This window comes from Rattus norvegicus, chromosome 3 (genome assembly GCF_021556685.1).
Source record: "Rattus norvegicus strain SHRSP/BbbUtx chromosome 3, alternate assembly SHRSP_T2T, whole genome shotgun sequence".
In the NCBI taxonomy this organism is placed as follows: domain Eukaryota; kingdom Metazoa; phylum Chordata; class Mammalia; order Rodentia; family Muridae; genus Rattus; species Rattus norvegicus.
In genome coordinates this window covers 105,896,860-105,920,760 of record NC_141536.1, presented here as the reverse complement: position 1 = coordinate 105,920,760, position 23,901 = coordinate 105,896,860, and the positions used below count along the sequence as shown (strand labels likewise).

Genomic DNA, 23,901 nt, shown 5'->3' with positions numbered 1-23,901 from the left:
ATACTGTAAAAAATTAGCTAGTACCCAGGGGACGATTTCTCTGCTGTTCAGATTTTGAAAAACAAGTCAGTCTTAGTTTGAAAGAAGAAAAGAGCTGGGTATGGTTATTCACTTTTGATCCCAAGATGTGGGAATCTTGTGAGTTCCATAGAAAGTAAGACCCTATGTCAAAGAATATTAAAAATAGGAGAGCATCCATGATCAAGTAAGACAATACTTCTCACCTTGAAATGTGTAGATTTGCAGATTATTACATGGTGCGTGGTTAGAGACTGTAAACTGTAATGGAATAAGCTATCTGTCAGGTACATCAGTCCTTAGCAGGATCAGGGAAAAGGAAGCCATTGTCACCTGCTTTGAAGTTTTATTAAGGATCTCATCGAATTGTGGCTCAATTAGTTGAAGATTCTATTTGGCCTTATCTTTGTACAGTCCAGGATCAGGCAGTTTCCTAGTGTGGTGGTTCCCACCTCCTCAACAGCCTTGCTCAGACTATGGTTCCCAGGTGGGCTCCACCTGAACAGCAGCTAGTGCTTGTCCTAACCGTTCAGTGGTTTAAACTTCTGGGGGGTGGCGGGAGCTGGTGGTATTTCTGTTGTTTTCAGCTTTGAGCGTTTCTGTCTTCCCATACCCTAATTATCACAATACTCCCAAGATTGCTGACAAAAGGCCCTGAAAAGTTTACTTTGATTTACTGGATTGAGTACTTTGTCTATGTCTTCAACTTCCTTCCTTTCCTCATTGATTATAGCCAGACAAAAATTCTCCCATATTCCAGAAGAGGTATGTGAAGGAAGAAAGGCAGAATAGTGATGTGACCAAGCTCAGTGTTCAGAGAAAAGACACTGAAAACATTTCTGTTTTCCCACCTTGCTGTTTTCTTTTCTCCAGGAAGAATAGTTAGCCAAAGAGCTCCTTCCCTTTTGTGCTTTGATCTTGTTGCTTAACCCATCCCAAGTTTTCACAGTTCCATCCAAAGAAGTTGTTTTAGGTCTTCCTTGGAAACATTTACCTTCCATTATTTTTATCAGCTTGCATACTTTGTTAAATGTACCAAACAGGGGTTGGGGATTTAGCTCAGTGGTAGAGCGCTTGCCTAGGAAGCACAAGGCCCTGGGTTCGGTCCCCAGCTCCGAAAAAAAAAAAAAAAAGAACCAAAAAAAAAAAAAAAAAAAAGTACCAAACAGAGAGTCTGACAAGGGGTGTAAAGGAAGATGAATAGCAGTGATGTGAATCGTGTGGGCTGCTGCCTGCTTAGATTTCTGTCTGAGGTCCTGTGCTGTGTGAACCTAATTATTATGCCACACTCAGCCCTGTTTGCTGGGTATTTATGGAGAAAGTATTCAGGTTTCTCTGGAGAAATCTTAGAATTATAGTTGATTAGTGAGACGTATTTTTTTATAGAAAGTACCTAAAGCCAAGTTCTTGTATAGAGAGCAGCCTCAGGCTTCATTGCTACCTGGCTGCTTTCATTCTCTTTTAACCTGATCTCTGCACCAAGATCCTAAGAGAGGAAGCTTAGTTTTCTGAAAGAGGAATGCTAAAACTATTATTCCTGTATGTCATAAAGCCAATTAAAACTACTAAAAATTGATTTATGCACATAAAAAATTCTGTTATATTTCAAGAGTTTCCAAATCTCTATGACCAACATTACTCAAAAACAGTCTTCCCAAGATCAGAAATTTAAACCAACAAAAAAATAGTAAAGTCCAGTCCTGGCCAGAAGTGTGAAGACTTACATCCTCATCACCCTTCCATTTGGGTGGTTAAAGCAAGAGGCTGTGAGTTCAAGTCAAGCATTGTCTCATAAGGAGTGAAGGAGAGAAGAACAGAGAAAACAGTGTTTTTACAGGGGCTAGCCAGAAGTCTGAACTACCATGTCTGATGGCATTCTTTCTCTAAAGAATAATAAATGTGGTTTAGCAGTGATGGTGCACACATTTTGAGGCCAGCCTGGTCTACAGAGCTAGTTCTAGGGCGGTAAGGGCTTCACAGAGAAACTCTTAACTCCAACCTTACCCCTAACACCAGAAAAAAAGTTAAGCTTGAAGGAAGTTGTAGTCACGGTAAATGTGCTGTCTTTACCACCCTCTTTTCCATACATTCACTTGCCTCACGCTTGTAGTTTTATCATGTAGCATGTGCTGAACTTGAAATAGGAATTATTATACCATCTTTTTGAGGACATAAATTCTAAACATGTCTGAATATTTTATACAAATATAACGAGGCTTCATCTTCTGTATCAGCCCTAGGGCCAAGTTAAGTGACATTTCATAAGATGCCGTTCATTCTATTGAGCTTAAACATTTGGTGAGGAGAGAGAAATTGGTATCCTTGGATCCTTGACTGACCTACCAATGCTAGAAGTCATTTCTCTGGTTCATGCTCTTGGATAACTGCCATTAAGGAAGGAGCTATTTATCAATAGCTGAGAAATAGTTGTACATGGTTAGTTGAATAAGGAAGAGCCTGAGTATTCATCTTACCAAAGCCCAGAAATGTTTGGAGCAGTCACTCTCCCACAGCTAGAACAGAAGCACGCATGTCAGGAAGGACACCCTGAATGCTTGATGAAGCGTCTCCTCAAACTCCAGGAACTTAGGAGGTTAGTGAAGCAAGGCGTGGGGTTTGTGTGGGCAAGTTGCAAGAGGCACAACCTTTAGACATTGTGATATGATGTTGTCATGTACAAAAAGAGTTGTGTTTTATTTGTAGCTGTCCATGAATGCATCTGGCCTGCAGGCACAGGTTAGACATGCCTGAACTAGACACGGCGCATATTTCCACTGGGTGAAGGGAGGAATGTCTTTCATGCCTCATCGCCCTGTACCTACACCATCAGTTTGCAAAGTCAGCACAAGGTGTCTAAGCTGGAGTGAATGTAGGAGTAGGATTTATTCTAAGTAGAAATGTACTTTTTTTGCTCTTTTAGACTTCTAAAATATACCATTCACATATTTAGACCATTGTTTTCTACAAGTCCACATGTATATTGAACCAGGGCTTAGCACCAAAGCTTTTCAAAAACTTTAAATAAATGGTTAAGAATTGGGCCTTTAGTTAGACTCGCTGCGCCTACATGATGACTTACTACTGATCACTCCAGTTCTAAGGACTCTGTTAGCCTCTTTTGACTTCATGGACACTAGGCACGCATATAGTGCATATACATACATGTTAGGAAAACATAAACATTAAAAAAGAAGATGTGTGCCTTGTATTCAGCCTTGGACTTGGATGTCAGCAAAAAATGAAATCTTGGTGAAAGTTTATAACTGGAAAGTTTTGCTTTTTAAACTGCTAAGAGCGCCTAGATCTGAGTCGTTAGCAAGGAGAGAAATGTGCCTGCGTCACTCGCCTTCCATTGCTCTTCATCCGGAGCATCTAGCGTCTGGTTTTCCATCTTGAGATTATGGCCCAAAGTCTGAGTTATGTTTCATTTCAGAAAGTCAGGAGAAGGTAGAGGATTTGTGTTTTAGTGTAAAATATACCAATGTTAGTTTCCACTCTCCAGTATCCCAGAACTGGGAAAGCTAAGACAGAAGGAGTATGAGTTTCAGGCTAGCTGGGCTACATGTGAGATCTGCTTCCCAAAACCATAGAGTCTAGGAATGTAGCTCAGTGGAAGAAAGTTTATCTAACATGAGTAAGTCCGTGAGTTGAGTCTCCATTTGGAGAGGGTGATGCAGTCAGGAAGAAAAAATTTAGAATTTTACTCATTCTGGAGCCCATGGTGTTTGAATATATGCAGAACCTTCCCCTAAGGTCAAACATTTAGTCATTTTATAGAAGTACAGCTGTTAGATATTTTGAGGTGATGTGACTAACATCCTACGTGGTAGATGTCTGTTCGTGCCCAGAGTCTGCTGGATTGCTGCTGAGTAGAGAAACCATTTCATAGAGATGCAGTTCTTGTAAACCTGCTTTGTGTTTCCATCTGTGTAATAGCTATTGAAAGATAAAGTGAGTGTGAAGGAAAACAACAACAAAAATACTCTGAAGGAAAGAAAAGCAGTAAGGTCTCCTAGACTTGTCTGCAGGAACATTTCAACCCTGACCAAGCTTGGCCCTTTGCTCTGACCTTAGGTAATTTTGCAGCTGAGCCATAGATGGCACTGTTTCATAACAGACTCAGTTCCTCTCTGGCTGCCAGCCAGTGCTGTTTATTTTGTTTTTCTGTCTTGGTACCTTGTGACTCTTAGAAGCATCTGCAACTGGTTCCACATGCAGCCGTATTGTGTAGCTCCGATTCCTCAGCCAGGGTATTTATTGGCTCCCCCTCCTAGCATCATCTCTGTGATCTGCTCCCATCACGGAGCATATCCAAGCTTGAGGTTCACTCCTCGAACAGTTCATACCAGAGCAGATTTCCTAGCAACCTGTCTTCTGAGAAATAATAGAGCTGCCTAGTTTGGTACAACCAATGGCCTTGCTCTGATCCCTCCCACACCCCGGCCTGAGCTCTTCATACCTCCTGCCTCCCCATCTCTTTGTCTGCTTTTAAATTTTGTCTTATTTACTGCTTACCATGAATGGGCTTTTAGTTTTTTCATCATGTTGGGCTGGTGGATTACTCTAGCCTTTATTTGTTAACAAGAGGTTATGTTTAACAGTCTTCTACCACGTGACATCACAGATAAACAAACCTGTGTTTCTAAATTGGCAAAGCACTCTTTTTCCATTGGGAAGGCCACATTTTAGTTTCATAAGGATGTACTACATGATGACATAAGAGTTTTACGCAGTCTCTGCTCTAGCCAGGAAATGAATATGTTGCTTATTGATGTTTGCTTCCTTCTGTCCCCTATGTTCCTTTTTCTTTCCTCCAGCATGGTTTGAAAAAAGGTTTCCCCTTTTTTCCATTAGGTTTATCCATGAAAAGTATTGAGAAACAAAGAAGTTTTGCCATGAAAGCATTGAATAGAGCTTCAGATGTGTCAAACACTGTAGTCCTTTCATGATGGCTGTCTGTCTCCAGCTCCCTTTCTGCCATCTGTCATGAGTGGCCATAGTACTTGCAAACCACATCTAGTAATGAGTGGGTGGTAAATATATATTGAGAGTAGATATTGCCAGACTAGACTCCTACTTTATCTACACATGCCAGTTTCTTTTTGTATCTTATGATTGCAGGCTCATGCTATTAGAGATTAGCATTTTACCCAGAGACCCTCTCAGAGTTAGTTTTTGCCATCATATTACTTGGTTAGATGAGGAACTTTAAAGCCAGCAGTCTGAGATTATTCACCTTGATCTGATTTCAGAGTTCTGGGCATAGGGATAAAGCTCAGCATTCACAAGCCTGAAACTTGCCTGTCATCCCACACTGGGTAGGTGAAAGTAGTAGGATCAGGTATTCAAGGTCATCCCTGGCTTCCTGAGAATTTGGAGGCCAGCCTGAGTTACATGAGATCCTGGCTCAGAAGAAAAAAAGTTGATTTCCCTCGAAGGCTTGATGTGTGTAAAAAATGGCAGAAGAACCATTTTATTGTCGGCGAATTTTTCCCTGCAGGTCACCGCAGTGCCGTTGGATTCTTACTGTAATGACAGAAGTGCAGAGTATGAGAGAGGAGTTCTGAAGGAAGGAGGGAGTCTGGCTGCCAAGCAGTGTTTGTTGAATGGGGCTCCTGAGCTGGCTACGGATTGGCTGAATCGCAGATCCCAGTTCTTCCCAGAGCCAGCTGGAGGGCTGTTGAGCATTAGGCCCCAGAACGGCTGGTCTTTCATCAGAATCCCAGGTGAGTTTTCTGTTCTTTGGAACATGTTTTCAGCTTTGACAAGAGGAGAATGGGAGAGCAAGCTCATGTGATAGTTTTTATTATTTGGAATTCAGAGTTCCTGAGATTTCTGTCTCTCCTCACTTGTAATTTATAGGTTAAAAGTGTGAGTACTTTGTGTCTTGAGTGCAAAGATGGTAATTGAAATGTTTCTAGGGGGTTGGGGATTTAGCTCAGTGGTAGAGCGCAAGGCCCTGAGTTCGGTCCCCAGCTCTGAAAAAAAGAAAAAAAAATGTTTCTAGATTTGTTCTTGAGTACTCTCCTTTGATAAGAAGAGTATACGGCCACTTTTTAAAAGGGTTGGGGTGAGTACTTATCTGGTATGCACAAAGCTGGGATTCCATTCCCACCAGAGACCTCCCCACCCCCAAAGAAAACCCCCCACACAGTTTAGGAACAGCTTCAGGTCGAGTGAGTGCAGTTGTCTTGTGCCGTTGCCAGTGGAATGAATGAGAATGTCGTCACTCCCAGAGCGCCTAGTTAAGTAGCATAAACAGTGTCCTGCACAAGGTCTAGAGATGTAAATGATATCAAGAGGAAAAACAGTGTGTTTTGTGCCAGAACACTAGCAGATTCCCAGACCCCCTTGGGTCAAGGTCCAGGGTGGAAAGGAAACTAGGTTCTCATCTTTGCTTTAGTGAGGCTGCACTTAAGGAAGTTGAACACAGAGGGTTCACAGACCGATGCACTTTACACCTGCTGGCAGCGTGCAGCGTGCTGCTACAGTGTTAGTTTGGTGGTCCAAATTCTCTGCGATTTTGATTGTATTATTATTGAAATTTAATGGATGTATACTAGGGACTATACTCTCAAAAGGGAGCATCTAGTATAAGTGACAGCTGGATTCCATTATGGAGGGCCCATTTGTCTTTTTTCTTGTTGAAGGCTTTGTCATCCTGTTGGTAGCCTTTGGAGTGCTTTGACTGTAAGATGTCTGACTGGGTATATGAAAGCTACATTGCATATGGTCTTGGAAATGACTTTAGAATACAGGAAAGCAGTAGGTGACCGTGTTTAGAAGTTAAGGGAAAGCCCAAGCATGAAGTAAGACAGGGTGGACATTGCAGACACACAGATGGAGTGAAGAATAGGTACCAAAAGAAGCAAGATGCACTGCGTTTCTTCTTCCTTCACTCTGGCTCTTTGGTTCCCAGTATAGGAGTAGAAGGCCTATTGCTGGCGCTGTGGGAATCTCTTGTGGCTTTTCCTGTTCTTTGAAAGAAAAATGGACCTTGTTTAAATAGCAGGAAGTGTCTGAGTTCTTTTCGCATCGATAAAAAGCACCAGCCTCACTGGCTGTTTACTGTGAGAACCAACAAGCTCCTCACCGACCCCATTGTACTCTGTAGGCTAGCTGGGGTGGGGTGGGGGCAGGGAGGGTATCATTTGAACCTGTGTTTTATCTCTTCTATACTTTTACATTTTTTGTTTCCCTGGGAAAGGTGGAGTCTTTTGCATTCTTTGGAAGACTGAACAAAAATTGATGAATTTCATACTTCGATTACTTTTGCAGGTTTTAGCTGTTCAGAGGGCTTCTTTCCTTGGAAGAGATATTTAATCTTTTGTCTTGTGATTGAATAGGGTCCTAGGCTGTAGACAGTAAGAACCCATTTTTAAATGTGAATATCATAGGATTGCAGGAAAGATTTTGAGAGAATGGATAGTTCTGATTGTTTCAAGATCATTTGAGGTCTTATTTTTTTTTTTTGAAGATTTATTTATTCATGTATGGGAGTACACTGTAACTGTCCTCAGACACACCAGAAGAGGGCATGAGATCCCCATTACAGATGGCTGTGAGCCACCATGTGGTTGCTGGGAATTGAACTCAGGACCTCTGGAAGAGCAGTCAGTACTCTTAACCGCTGAGCCACCTCTCCAGCCTGAGGTCTTATTTTAAAGGAAGGGCTGAGGCTGGGTTTAACTGAATGGAATCTTCTTGATTTCTAGGTAATTATGTTTCTGGCCTTTGCCTTGCTTTGCCCCAGGGAGTGCTTTTGTTCATCATACCTTGGTAGCTCTTAAAAATTAAATGATGTATACCAGACTCCAAAGATACCAGTGTGGGGGTTGGGGATTTAGCTCAGTGGTAGAGCGCTTGCCTAGGAAGTGCAAGGCCCTGGGTTTGGTCCCCAGCTCTGAAAAAAAGAACCAAAAAAAAAAAAAGATACCAGTGTGGACAGCAAAAAAAGCCTTGTTTTTCTACATATCTCACTGAGGACAAATTCTGGACACTGATTTGCTCTGTGTATGTAGCACACTTACTGAAGAACTCAGATATTTTTGGTTGTTTTTAGTGTTTCAATCTCTTGGTTCAAGTCTGTTTCTTTGGGACCTTTTCTTTCAGTCCTTAGACAAATGAGTCTAAGGATGTAGCTCACCGGTATAGCACTCACCTTGTATGTATGAACCCTGTGTTTGACCCCAGCATCACAGAAGCAAAACAACCCAGATTTTGTCCAACTCCCTTCACGTCCCTCAGTGACAATCAGGCAATACTTGATGTTTCAGTATGTGCATGTGTGCTTGTGTATATGTGTGCATGTGTGTCCTTACCTCTTCACCTTTCTAATATTAGCATCAGTTCATCCTAGTTACCAAACTAAAGAAATTCTGGGAAGCAGGAAGTGTGAAGACTGTTTCAGCATAGTTTTAAAGTCAATAAGGGGTTGGAGAGGCGGCTGCCAAGTTAAGAGAATTTGCAGCTCCTACAGAGGACCCAGGTTTACTTCCCAACACCCATATTACAAAAGTCCAAATCACTAGTTCCAGGATTTCCAATGCCCTCCTAACCTCCATAGGTACCATGCACATATATGGTATGTATACATACATACATACATACATACATACATACATACATACATACATACATACATACATACATACGGGCAAATAGTCATGCTTTCTTAGGGTTAGAATTGCTGTGATGAAACGCCATGACCAAAGCAACCTAGGAGGACAGGGTTTGCTGGTTTATGCTTCCACATTGCTGTTCATCAGTGGAAGAGGTCAGTCAGAAGCTCAAGCAGGGCAGGAACCTAGAGGGCATAGAGGAGTACTGCTTACTGGCTTGCTCATAATAGTTTACTCAGGCTAATTTCTTATAAAATCCAGGACCACCAGCTCAGGGGTGTTACTACCCACAATATGCTTGGCCCTCTCCCATCAATCATTAGTTAAGAAAGTGCATTACAGCTGGATTTTATTGGAGGCATTTTCTCAACTTGAGGTTCTGTGATTTCTGATAACTCTAGCTTGTGCCAAGTTGACATAAAACTAGCCAGTACACATACACATAAGATAAATAAATCTTTTATTACAAAGTCACTTGATGCCTCACAGATTCTAGACACCGTACAGATTTGTGTGTACTCTACTGTTTGTTCTGAAGGGGTGTGTCTGAGTGGAGAGAGGACATAAGCAGGCTATAAGAATGTAGAGAGCTTAGCTTGCCCACTCCCTTTTAGTGACTGAAAAATGTATGGTTTTAAAAAAGGGAAAACTGGGAAATACTAAAAGCTATCAAAATCGAGACTCCTGACATGCCCTAGAGAAGGAATTGTGAGGAGAAGGGAACTTCTGAGTTGTTCGGAAAGCATGGCTGCCGAATCAGACTAGGAATTTCCACTGGCCTCCTTGTCTGGTGCCAGGGCGAAAGCTCGGCACTTACTCCTGTCCCGCTGCAGTCACTTGATTGTGCTGGTGAGGAGACAGCAAAGAGAAGAGCATTTCAGTAATCTAAACAGGAGCAAACAAAGAGGCTGAACAAAGGTGTGGGCCACAGCAGCAGGGAGGGAGGGCGGGCAGTGTGTCCTGGCAGCATTCCGAAGGTGGGAAAAGGCGGGCTGCAGTGCAGAGGAGTAAACATCCAGGACCCATAGCTTTGTAGCAAAACAGAGCAGCTGGTGATTTGTTATGGTGCTGTCAGCACATCCGTTCTTGTTCAGTGTAGACAATAATTGTGTACTTGGCAAATAGTGGCAAGAATGACAGTTGAGAACTCTTGGACTCCTCTCAATACTTGGCCTTTGCAGTTCTGAAGAAAGAGCATGCTTTAACTGGGGAACTAAGGATAGTCAGTTTGACTTCATATTGTCTCTTTTACTTTTTGTAGGCAGTTGCCAGTGTAACATTCTCTGTATTGTTTCTTTTCTTTTTCTGTGTTCCCTAGCCACTTCCATACATGCTCTAATCAACCCCTCAAGCCTCCTTTCTTCCTCTTCTGTTGTAGCAATTGTTCAGGGCATGTTTATGAACAGTCTGCAAACAGGAAACTCTCCTTCCTGGATATGATAGTGAATGGTACTGAATGGATAAGATGAAAACTTGTGAGTTAAATGTTCTTAAAAGATCTCTGGCTGAAATGTGTTTTATATGGGAAGAGGAAGGAGAAAACACAAGTTAGTGAGTGAAAGCAGTTTTCATTTCACAGAAACTCAAAGTCTGTTCCTTCTGAAATCCTGGGAGTGGGGCCTATTGAAAGAGCACATACTGGGCACATGGCCCTGGGATTGATAGCTGGGTATTGAAGAGTTTCAGAGGTGAACACATTTATTTGCCTTTCTTGGTGTTTACCTTGTCTCCAGACTTCTGTCCGTATCTCTATACATTCTCATGCTTTCAGGATAGAACCACTGTTCTAGCCACTATTCTGTTGCTCTGAAGAGACACCATGACAAATACAGCTTATAAAAGAAAGCATTTAATTAGGTGCTTACAGTGTTACAATCTAAGTCCATGATCAGCCTGGCATAGCCTAGCAGCAGGCAGGCAGACATGGTGTTGGCACAGTAGCTGAGAGCTCACCTCTTTCCTACAAGTTGGAAGCAGAGAGGGAAAGAGACTGGGTCTGACGTGGCCTTTAGAAACCTCAAACCCCACTCCCAGTGACATTTCCTCTAACAAAGCCACACCTGCTAATCTTTCCCAAAAGAGTTCACTAACAGGATCAAGCATTCATGAGTCTCATTGAAACAAACAAGCACTGAATTGGAAGAAACAAGTTTCTAGAGATAAGTAAACAAAGGAGTAGAGATTCCAGGTTACTGACAACACAGGACTTATTTGTCATTGGCAATAACTTTGTATCCTTGGTGTCCACTCAGTAAGACTGTGCATCAAACATCTAATAGTCCTGTCAGCTGAAAGGCTGTCTCCCCCTGGGAGACAGGATTTAACAGTGCTTTCCATTCTGCTTCTAGAGCACGTCCCTGTTCCCATGAGACAAGCAATCCTGATAATAGAAATTCTGGCTGCATACAACTTTGTAGTGAGTGATTTGTCGCTTCAATTAAATAGTTTCCTCCCTCCATCTCCCCCCCCCCCTTTTTTTTTCTCACCAGGCAAGGAGAGCCTCATCACTGACAGTGGAAAGCTGTATGCCCTTGATATCCTGTTGACTCGGCTCAAGTCTCAAGGACATAGGGTCCTTATCTACTCTCAGATGACCAGAATGATAGACCTGCTGGAGGTAGGAGAAGGAACCTTGGGGACCTAGGAGTCTTTGACATTTAATTTTGATAGGAATCTGGTGTCCCTACTAATATCAGCTTTTTGTGGTTTTATATTCTATAGAAGGAGCAGAGGTGCCCCACCCCCTAATAATGCAGAGGACTTCTATTTCTCCCCTAGCTGGGAAGTAGAATACTTTTTTTTTTTTTTTTTTCGGAGCTGGGGACCGAACCCAGGGCCTTGGGCTTGCTAGGCAAGTGCTCTACCACTGAGCTAAATCCCCAACCCCAGAATACTTTTTACTAGAAAAGAAATTCCACAATTTTAAAGCAGCTCCCAGGCTTGGTAGTTTCTTGAATTCTATATAGAAGTCAGGATTGAGGATTCGGTTTTTTATATAAAAACCTAGGGAGCAGCTCTTCAAGCAGACTTAAATGTAATGGTTCTCATCTTGACTATATATTGCAGACATTGGAATAAGGTCTGAGAATTAACTAGTATATTTAAAATTTAAAGTTAACTGAAGTAATGTTAATGTATAGCAATGGTTCACCACTGTTAGCCATCAAAGACAACTTTGTGGTATATTTTTGTTTGTTTGTTTAGTTAGTTACATGTTTGGGTTCTCTCTATTTTCTTGTCTGAATAATGACTTATTTGTGGAAGGGGGAGAGATCATAGACGTAGAATAGAATAGGAACAAATAATCACAAGCCAACAGAGAGAAGTCTCTTATAGGAAAGCTGCAGGAGGCTAAGGTATCTGGTAATCAGAACTATGTAAACAGCTCATATTTTTTACTTGGGTTTAATATGTGAAAGGTTCTATGTTGCAGCCTGCTGCTTCAAGGAGTAATTAAGTAGCGATTACCGTGACCATTTCTATCTAAGAATAAGGGGATAAGAACCCTGGTAATAACAGAAGGAATGAATACAATAAAAGGTTAGGTTGGGCCATTGAGATGACTCAGCAGATAAGGACACTTGCCTCCAAGTCTAAAGATGTTCGTTGAGTCCCCAGAACCCACATGGTTGAAAATGCACAAATTGTCTTCTGACCTTCACATGGTACATCTATGCATGCACGCGTATACACACCCACAAACACAAATTATAAACATTATTTTAAAAAGTGGTGGGAAGCTTAGAGGGTTTTTTGGGGTTTTTTTTTTTGTTTTGTTTGTTTTGTTTTTTTGTTTTTGGGGGTTTTGTTTGTTTGTTTTTTGGAAGGTGGATTTTGTAGTGAGTTTATCTATTGGAGGCAGGTTCCTTTTAATAATTTGACAACTTATTTTAGCAAGAAAGATATATATATATATATATATATATATATATATATATATATATATATATATATATAAAATAAGCAACAACTGAAGTATTTTTATCTCTTTAAGTCCTAGATTTTATATAGTGCTTGGATTTTAATTTTTTTTTTTTTTTTTTTTTTTTGGTTCTTTTTTTCGGAGCTGGGGACCGAACCTAGGGCCTTGCGTTTCCTAGGCAAGCGCTCTGCCACTGAGCCAAATCCCCAACCCCTGGATTTTAATTTTTAACTTGACAAACTTTCTGATTTGTTTTATGACATCACATATTTATAAATGATAGGAAACTCCTAACAAGTTCTAGCATAAGAGAGGTGATTAAGCCGCTGGTGTATATGTTTTGATTGATTGGTGTTCATGCCAGTCTCACATTTCCCAACATAGAGTTCAGAAAGTGGAACCTAGGGCTTTATTTATGTATGTTAAGTAAGTGATATCCTCAGCCATGTCTGATGGTGTAAATCTTACATACAGTAAGGTTCTAATAGCAGTCCAACTAAATGGACTGGTGTACCTCCCACCCTCCTCTCAGACCAAGTGATGTCAACAGCTAAGACAAGGGAAGTACGATCTACAGTAAGGCTCCTCTTAGTTCCTGTGAGCTACTTGCTTCATCCTGAGGACTTGGGGAGGTCACGGTGAAGTAGTGACTGCCAGCTGTTATGAATTACAAAGAGGAAATGGCTCAGCTGTTAATGTCACTGGCAGCTCTTCTGCAGGTTCAATTCCCAGCACCTACATGGCAGCTCACAACTCTCTCAGATCCAACCACTACACTGCCATCCCACAAATGTAGTTCACAGACATATATGCAAGGAAAACACCACACATACAGTTTTTCCTTTTTCTTTTTTTTTTTTTTTAAAAGAGCAATACACAATGAGCTTACTAAAGGTGGCAAAAGTCTTTCTTTTGGGGGACTATGCATGTATGTATATGCCAGGTGCCCAAGGAGGTAACAAGAGGGCTTTGGATCCCCCTGGATCTGGAGTTGAGGATGGTTGTGGGTCCTAAGATACATCTCTCTGAGAGAACTCTGATTTCTTAATGTAGGCACTTAAAGCTACATAAACTTTCCTCTTAGGACTACTTGCATTAAGTTTTTGTTTTGGTGGATCCTTTATTTCCATTTGATTCAGAGAATTTTATGTCCTTTGTAAGAGGAAGTAACTGACTTTCCAGGGTCAAATTGTTCTAAATATTTTCATTTTTATGTATACGTGGAGGAAAGGGGTCTGTACATATGAATAAAGTTGCCAAGGGGCCAGAGGATAGTGTGCGATCCCTTAGGGCAGGAATTATAGGCCATCATTGTGAGCCTCTCTATGTGGGTACAGAGGACCAAACTTAAATCCTTACGAGAGCAGTGTGTTCTCTTCACTGGAGGCACTCTGCAGTCATCTTGTTGTCATCTTGATTTCCTGAAAGAACCTGTTTATTCTTCATTAATGTTTGTTTAATCTCCTGATATTGTACATTCACTGGGATTTTATTTGCTGCTGACTTGTGTTCTTACTCCATTGTGATCACACACTATACACAAAATTATTTCAGTTTTTCTCTATTTGTTGAGCCTTACTTTTTGTCCTACTATATAGTCTATTTTGGAGAAAGTTACACTATGGCAAAGGTCATTAGTGCCACAGGAAACCAATATAAATATTTCCAAAATGTAGAACTTACTACTGGCCTCTTGATTTTGGTTAGTTTTTGTAGTAATGAGGATTGAAATAGTCACTTAACTACAACCCTGGTTATCTTTTCAATTTCTTACTGTAAAATACCATGTCATTGAGCAGCCTAGACTGGTCTTAGTCACTCAGTATCCCAAGCAGGCCTTGGACCTACCCTCCTACTTTAGCCTTCCAAGTAGCTGGAATTACAGAGCTGTGCCACAAGGCCTGGCTTTTTCAGTAGAGAAAAGTAGATTTGAACCTCCAGTTTACCTTTGCTGCGGTTATTAATAGATATATTCTAAGACTCCCCAGTACCTGAGACATACATACTACTTTTTTCTGTACGTACCTAAGATAGTTATATCAAGAGAATACTGGTAGCTAATAATAAAATAAAATATGAATAACTATACCAAAGTTATCTAAAAAGTATAAATTGTCCTGGTATGGTACATACAAGCCTTCAATCCTACCATTGCACAGGTAGGTAGATCTCTTTAAGTTCAGGGGCATTCTGGTCTGCACAAGAGTTTCAGGGATACATAGTAAGGCCCGATCTCATAAGTAGAACCCTTATTAGTTTCTTGTTTCCCATTTCATATTTTCAACATCTGCTTGACTGTACACAGACTGGTAACATGGAGTGTGAAACCAGAGGATGAGGGGCTCTTGGTACTGTTGGTTGAGAAGAGGACACTGAGACTACCTGCTTCTTCTGTTGCACAGGCTGCCATTGAGTTTGCTCTGTAGCTGAGGTGGTTCTTAAAACTCCTGATCCTCCTCCTACCACCACCTTCCAAATACTGAAAAGAAACTCATTGTGTTCATACCTATGAAAAATTGTTTAGTGACTGAAAAGCCATTTTAGTTTGGGGATTGTTTTATTTGGGGGAGATCGTTTTTATAAAGCCCTTAGAAATCTGGACTGGATTAGTTGAAATTGAGATGCTAGGTTGATCTTGAATTTCAGGAACAATAAACTCATTTAATTGTACTTGTATCACCATTTCCTCCCCATTCTGTGTATAGTGACTTGAGTCTGGTATGGATGAGGTGGCCCAAAAGCTTGAGAATTAGAACGTAATGATTGGCATCAGGTTTATTGTGTCCTTTTATCCTGGTTGGCAGGAATATATGGTATACAGGAAACATACCTACATGAGGCTGGATGGCTCATCTAAGATCTCAGAGAGACGGGACATGGTTGCTGACTTTCAGACCAGGTAATATCAATTTGTATGACAAAAACTCTTTCAGTTTTCCTCTAGGGTTTTAAATGATGAGTTGGTTTTTTTAAGCCAATAATCTTAACTATTAATGAATCGCTACTCTGTGTGTGTGTGTGTGTGTGTGTGTGTGTGTGTGTGTGTGTGTGTGTGTGTGTGTGTGTTTACTATATGTGTTCCTATGTCCTTGCGGAAGTCAGATAGCGACACTACATGTTTTCTTCACCAAATTGCTCTCTACTGACTGACTAAACCTGGAGGGTCACTGATTGAACAAAAGTAGTGTCTTAGGATTTCTATTGCTGTGGCAAGACACCATGACCAAGGCAACTCTTATAAAGGAATTGGGACTGGCTTACAGTTTCAGAGGTTTAGTACATATTGTCATGGTAAGAAATGTAGTGACCTGCAGGCAGATATGATGTTGGAGGAAGAGCTGAGCATTCTACATCATGATCTGCAGGGAGTAGAAAGACACTGTCACACTAGGCTTAACTTGAATATAGGAGACCTCAAACTCAGCCCCAAAGTGACACACATCTTCCAACAAGGCCACACGGCCTAGTACCACTCCCCATGGGCCAAGCATTCAAATACGTGAGTCTATGCGGCCATTTCTATTCAAACTACCACAAGTAGCTAAATAGCAAGACATCTAGCTAGTGCCTGCAATTCAAAGAGTTGACTAAATCTGTATACAGTGATTCAGACCAAAGAAAGAATAGCGATATAAAACAAGATATGGCTATGTAGCTCTGGCTGCCCTAGAAGTAGTTCTGCAGACCAGGCTAGCTTTGAGTTTGCAGTTATTCTTTAGTTCTTCCTGAGTGCTAGACTTATAGGCATGCGGGACCACACATACACACACACACACACACATGCACACACACACATGCACACACACGCACGCACGCACGCACGCACGCTCAACTCATCAGGGCCTATTGTTTTAGAAAGTAAAGGTGTTTTATTTTTTAGGGTGAGGACAGAGATGGGGTCACAGGTAGTTTATGTTGATCTTATACTCTTGATATGCCCTGCCTTGATATCTACCACCTTTGTAGTGCTGGGATTACAGGCACTGCTGCTACAACAATAAGAGAATTATCTGAGAGTTTGCTTAGGGTTGATTTTTAGTTTGTTTCTATAGTTTATTTCCTATGAGATTTCTAGTATTGTAGATACAGAACATTATGACAATTGCAGTAGCTTTCAATCTATTCTGTTCATAGCTCTCAGTAGTACTTTCTCTCCCAGCTGCTATGAGCCTATGAAATTCCAAATACAACATGATTAAGTGTTAGGAGTTCACAAGAACCATTACTTTTCTGTGTGCTGCTTCTCATTGTGCTGAGCAGATTCCAATGACTGCTCTCCTCAAAGAGAAAGCCAAATTCCTCTGCAGACAGGTCTGTTAAACCCCATTCTTAGTGTTCCTACTTACATTTGGAGAATTGAAAAAAAAATCGATAAAAGGCTTGAGACATAGCACAGAATTTAAGCACTTCCTGCTCTTCCAGAGGACCTGGGTTGGGTTCTTGGCACCCAGACAGTGGCCTTCTAAGTCCTGTCCCACTAAATCCAGTCCCAAGGTATCTGAGACCCTTTTCTGGATTCTGCATACACTGGTACACAGACTTACATGTAGGGTAACCACATTCATTTTGTTGCATTTTGTTCTGTAAATAACAGTCCTGGCTGTCCTGGAACTCACTCTGTAGACTAGGCCGACCTCGAACTCATAGAGATCCACCTGCCTCTGCCTCCTGAGTGCTGGGAATAAAAATGTGTGTCACCATGCCCATTTTAAGGCTAGCCTCATTTTTAAAAATTGAGAAAAGATTTTAAGGGAAATAATCTTGATTTTACAGTGTGAAAAAGAACTACTCTGGACTTTAGTTATATGTCTGGTTAGTATTTATCTTTTTAATACTTGAGAAGAGAATGAAATATCTAGCTATTTGTATTTATTACTTTCTTTTATTTTGTTTATTTATTGTTTTACTTGTTTGTTTGCTTTCTTGAGTCAAGTTCTCATATAACCCAGGCTCTTTGAGTGGCAGATCCTCTTGTTAAAGCAGGATCTCTCACTCTATCCTAAATTACCCCCAGATCTCTAAAATTTTGAAATCTGGTGACTGAGTTTATAGCTTTCTAGCTGACCTGGTTGGGGGAATAGGGAGATTGGGAAGGAGGAAGAGAGAGGTGTGGAGGCCACAGGTCAATGTTAGGTGTCTTCCCAGGAACCAGGAGTTTGCTCTTAGGTACTCAGTTGGCCAGCAAGCCCTGGGACCTACCTGTGTAAGGATACTGGGATTACAGAGGTGTGTCACTGTCCCCTGATCTTCAGGTGGATGGTAGGGACTTCCTTCTCCTCAGGCTACCCAGCCATCTCTTCAGCCATTTTTTTTTCAGTGTTAGTTTTTGTTGTTGTTGTTGTTGTTGTTGTTGTTGTTGTTGTTGTTGTTGTTAGCAGCATCTTGATATGCAGCTCAAGTCCAGTAATTGTCCTGCCTCAGCCTCTCGAGTATTGGAATTACAGGCATGAACCATCATTCTCAGCTAATCTCCTAATGAACTTAGAAGAGTTAATTGAGCAAGCCCAGTAGTGCCAGTAGTTTTGAAAACATTCCTGTTGGGGCTGAAGCCTGTTAAAGCACATACTGTTCTTACAGAGGATCTGGGTTCAGTTTCCAGCACTGACATGTGACCTTAACTGACCTTAACTCCAGTTCCAGGGGTTCCAGTACCCTCCTGTGGCTTCAAAGGGAACTATCACATAAGATAGTTCTCAACCTGTAAGTCTGAATGACATCTTAAAATAGAGAAAAAGACAGGTGGTTTTCAAAACAAAAGGCATGGGGTTGGGGATTTAGCTCAGTGGTAGAGCGCTTACCTAGCAAGCGCAAGGCCCTGGGTTTGGTCCCCAGCTCCGAAGAAAAGGAAAAAAAAAAACAACAACAAAAAACAAAAGGCATGCCTCACCAAATATTTTCATTATTATTAGTGAAAGACATCAAAAGAAAAAAATGTAGTTTCAACTCAAAAGCCCTGTGGCTCAAAGGTCAGCCAGAGTAAACAAGAGTGCCTATAAAAAGCCATTTACATTCCCTTCATACAAGACTTATTTATGAGGGATCCTTCCAGGAAAAAGTCTCACTGAGACTAAAGACTATTTGGCCAGGATGTCCTGGCAGTGCTCAGAACATGTGACCAGTATGTTATCCTAGGAGCCATTCACAAGGTCTTTGCTCTATGATGAGTTGCCCTATGCCTGCCTTCCTTCTGCCCCTTGACCTTTAACAGATGGCTCCCCACTCATCTCCTTCTACCCTAGTTATCTGAGCTGTTAGGGTAGCCCTAACGGGGCTGTGGGGGTGGGGTGGGGGTAATTGTAGGTGAGTTTTGTGTTGTTTGTTTTCTACATATTGACACTGTGCCTTTTCCTTTATTGGAGAAGTCTTTGCTCCCATCCACTCATGTCTCACACTGGTTGAGTATTTTGGTGCAAAGGGGACTTAGAATGAGTGCACATTTAAAGAGAGTGAGAATGAGGCCAAGGCGTGTCCCTGCAACGTTGGTTCATAGATCCATAGACACTCCAGCAGCCAGCAAACAGGGAGTGTGAGTTCTCTCCAGCCCCTAGAGGGCATTCAAACTACACTGTTGCCTTCTAGAATTTTGTTTTGTCTAATCAGAACTTTTAAAACATTGACTTGTATCTCTAACTGTATTAAGTCCAAGTACGGTTGTAGGTAAATAGACAATATAGTCTAGAGTGAAACTAACTTCTTTGATGATTACAACTCAAGATTTGTATAATCCTTATTTTCTGTGGTTAAATTACATTAATTGTACCCAGATTTTCCGTACATAATTGATATCAAAAGAAGCATCTTCACTCGAGCTGTTCATGATGCTTACAATTCTTGCATTTGGAAGCAGCGGCTCCCAAGGCAATCTTGAGACCAGTCTGGGCGCCAGAGTAAGATATAGTCAAGGAAATTTTATCCTACACTTGTATTGCTAAGTTTTTGTGTTAATTTATTTTACTTATATTACTTAAGGGTATGTGTGAATTTTTCTGTGTGTGTGGGGGGGTCCTGTTTACAAATGTTTATTGCATATAGGTCTCACATCTTCAGACCTCCATGAGCAGTGTGTAGTCTTTCCACTGCTCTTTTTTTCTTAGCCTTCCCAGCTTCCTTCCGCTGGACTTCCTGTCACATACTCAGTTACTTTCCCTTGGGATTCAGATACTAGACTTGTTAGGGCATTACCAGCTAAAAGCCCAAAGCATTTGGCAGATATCACATAGGCATCAGGACAGGGGAGGAAGTTATATGGAACCAAGGCAGCCTCAGTGCTCAAGTGAAACGGTAAGGCATTCTTTCCACATCAGCTGGGCCCTAAAAACCCATCTTTTTGTTTTGTTTGTTGTTTTTCAAGACAGGGTGTCTCTGTAATGACTGTCCTGGAACTCATTCTGTAGACCAGTTGTCCTCAAGCTCTTGCCTCTGCCTCCTGAGTGCTTGGATTTAAGGTATTCACCAGCACCACTCAGCTCCTTAGTCAATTTTTATTTGAAAACTTTATTATTGTTGTTGTTGTTGTTGTTATTGTTATTATTGTTGTCTCAAGATCTGTAAGATCACAGGTTTCCATTTACATTTCTGTATCCTTGGGAAATATGCTTATAAACTAGAAAGTGCCTCAGTTTTTACTGTTGTTATTTCTTTTGTATTTTAGTCATAAAAATGATGCTAAAAGTTAAGTAAAATTCTGCAATACTGAAACAGATGATGAATCACAGTAAATAGGAAAATAGAAAGACTGGCACAGTGGCCACAACTGTAATCCCAGTGCTCAGAAGACTGAGGCAAGAGTATTAATCAGAGTCTAAGGCCACCCTGGGCTACATAGTAAGAACCTACGTCAAATAAGGAAAATGAGCTATTGAGCTTCTAACGGTCCTTCCATCTCTGAAATACATGTCTTAGAAGTGTAATTCTTTCTTTTCCTTTTTTTTTTTTTTAAAGACAGGGTCTTATTATGTAGCCTTAACTGGCTTAGAACTCATTATGTAGACCAGGCTGGCCCTAACTCCCAAAACCCTACCTCCTTCTGCTTCCTTAGTGCTAGGATTAAAGGCCTGCACTACCACAACTGCAAGTATATTTTCTCTCTCTATTCCCTTGGTTTACAGGGTTTTGTAGTTCTGGCTGTTCTGTAACTCACTGTGTAGACCAGGCTGTCCCCAAACTCTCAGAGATTCATCTGCCTCTGAGCCCACCCCCCCCACCCCACCCCCAGTGCTGGGATTAAAGGCATGACCCATGCCCCACCCAGCAAGTGCATTCTTTCTTTATAAATATACCAAGACAGGGCTGGGGATTTAGCTCAGTGGTAGAGCGCTTGCCTAGGAAGCGCAAGGCCCTGGGTTCGGTCCCCAGCTCCGAAAAAAAAAAAAAAAACCAAAAAAATAAATAAATAAATAAATATACCAAGACACTGTCCCTCCCAAAATTAATTAATTAATTATGAAAAAGGTAATAAAGTAAAATTCAAGGATAAACTGGTAAAACTTTTTTGGGAATGCAGAGCTTTTGAACCTTGACAAACTAGGGCCCCCTAGATATACTTTGATGTCTGTGGTGTACCTCTAGGAAAGTCAGGTTTTCTAAGTGCACATAATGGGCCTATCTAACTTAGTGGTTAACCCAGTGCTTATTTCAAGTTTCTTCACTTAGAGTCATGTCTGTGAATATGTTATCAGTTACTCGTTTTAACAATGTAGTCTAGGAAACAGTTTCAGAAGTCAGATTAGTTTATCAAAGAAGAACAGCCTAAAGGGGTAAGAGCTCTCATGTCAGTGGGCTGTTCTTATTTGTTTTCTTTTAGGGGTTTGGGGTACCAGGGTGGTGATAGAGACTGTCTTGACTGTGTTGCTCTAGCTGGCCTGGAACTTGCTTTGTAGACCAGGCTAGCATTAAACTCACAGAGATCCTTCTGTTTCAGGTATGTGTCACCACACCTTTTTACTGAAACCCATGGATTAAAGCTCATTTTAATTGTGATTCAGTGCTTTTGTATCTGAAATTTCACATTTATGCTCTCCTTTATGTCAGTGAACTAGACTGGTCTGTAGCTGTTCGTTCTTTCTCTCGCTCACTTTCTTAAATGCAGTCCAGGTGAGTCTACTAACCTCATAACCAAAGATAGTTATTGGAGCTAGAAAGATGGTTCCATTGTTAATAGCACTGGCTATTCTTTCAGAGGTCCAGGGTCTGTCCTAGCACCCACTTAGCTAACTGCCATCTATAACCATGGTCCCATGTGACCAGATGCCCTCTTTTTGTGTGCAAACATATATGCAAACAAACCACCAATACACATAAAATAAAATTTTTCTTTAGAAAAATATGAGTGTAGATTGCAGTTTGAAGAAAGCCATATCTACTGGATCTCTATTCGTGCTTTTCACTACTATGTATAGGAAGAAATTAGCAACTTGACTTATGGGATCTTCATGTTTTTCTAATATATAACCTGTTTTATAGATTGTTGCAATTGTTCTGGAATGTAACCTGAGGTGGGTTTGCAAGCACTAGGCTACAGTTGACACCTCTTAGTTTATAAACTTTCAATGAAAAGACCTTTTTTATTTGTCAAATACTTTGTTGCCTAGTGAATGATATAGCATGTGCTGCTTTATAATTCTTTAAAAGGACTTAGAATGTAAGAGGAATCAAAATACCGAATTGTTTCTATATTAGGGCCCAGTGGCCTTATCCAAAATTAAGTCCAGTCTCAAGATCTTTCATGGATTAGTCCTAAATTAGTTTAGGGTACTGAAGTCATCACAGGTTGAATTCCCAATAGATGCTTATTTTTCTGAGTTGTGTCATCTTAAAGTGAATGCTTTGGTGGCTACTAGATAGCTCAGAAGATAAAAGCTTTTGTTTTGCCAAGACTAACAACCAGAACTTCAACCCCTGAAAACTGTCCTCTGACCCTTATTCATTGACATGGTACACATGATCCTGTACGCTCATGTGTATGCAACCCTGCACCAGAGAGAGAGAGAGAGAGAGAGAGAGAATGAATGAATAATATTTCTCTTCTGATTTATTTACCTCTGCATAATTTAGTAATGCTTTGACTAGTTAAAAATTGAAGGCTGGTGAAGTGGCCCCTGCCAAGTGTGTCTGATCACCCGAGCTCATTCTCTGAAACCTAGGGCAAAGTGAGCAAAAGTCATCCTCTGACCTTTACACACACATGCATGTGATACATGTATACATCATATATATACATTTATATACACACACACACTTTCTCACTCTCACTCTTTTTTTTTGTCCCCATCCCCATTCTCTCACTCTTAATAATAATTTTTAAATAGGACTATCTTAAAGGTGTGCATCTTCAGTCCCAGCACTCAGAGGAGTCAGAGGCAAACAGAACTTTGAGTTTGAGGATAGCCTGCTCTACATAAAGAGATCTTGTCCTAAGAAAATATTAAAAATGGGGCTACTGGGAGGCTGGGAGCTTGTTCAGTTAGTAATATGAGAGCCTGAGTTCATATCCTGGTATGAAAGCACTTGCCTATAATCCCAGTGCTGGGAAACCAGGGATAAGAGCATCCCTGCTGCTTATTAGCCAGTCCATGCACTTCAAGTTCACTGAGGAAGCCTGCTTCACAAAATACGGAGAAAAGGGATAGAAGAACACAGTGCATAATGTGGTGCCTACATGCGGGCACATGTACATACACACATACACAAATACATAAACAGAAACAACCAAAACCAGGCTGGGCACATTGGTGCTTACCTCCTTTAATTCCCAGCATTCAGAGGCAGGCAGGGAAATCTCTATGAATACAAAGCCAACCTGGTCTTACATAGCAAATTCCAGGCTAGCCATTGTTACAAAGTTACAAAGTCTCCTAATGAGGCAGAGGAGGAGGAAGAACAGCTAATGTGGGTATACTAGGCTTAGCAGTATGTCCCTATAATCTGAGCACTTGGATGATGGAAATTAGAGGACCAAAAATCCAGTGTCATCCTCAGCTTCGTACTAAGTTCTAGACTAGCCAAAGATACAAGAAAGTGTCTCAAGAGAGGAGAGAAAGGTATTGAGCTGAAATTGTAGCTCAGAGGTAGACTGCTTGCCAAACATGTACAGTTTCCTGGGTTTGGTGCTCAGGAGTACCACAAGAAAGACAAAACAAACAATATGCATATAATATTGTATAGCTCAAGGTCTGTTTCTATAATGACATTTTTCTATAATATCTGCTCCATGTTTCTACTTTTATTGGTTATCAGCGAGATATTAGTGTGGCAGCAAAAGCATCTACAGATTTCAAGATGACTGCCATCCTTTTGAGTTTTAAAGACAGAATACCTTTGCACAGTAGTATCTCAAGAATG

The 23,901-nt window shown here is 41.0% G+C and overlaps 1 protein-coding gene across 2 annotated transcripts in view; it reads left to right on the top strand.

The window, feature by feature from the left end:
• Ino80 (INO80 complex ATPase subunit) overlaps positions 1-23,901 on the top strand; it is a 95,791-nt gene that overhangs the window by 53,946 nt on the left and 17,944 nt on the right. For both annotated transcript variants that reach the window (NM_001261404.2, XM_087650916.1), the window contains 3 exon segments: positions 5,519-5,744; positions 11,129-11,256; positions 15,366-15,460. In NM_001261404.2, coding sequence (NP_001248333.1) covers positions 5,519-5,744; positions 11,129-11,256; positions 15,366-15,460 — 449 coding nt within the window.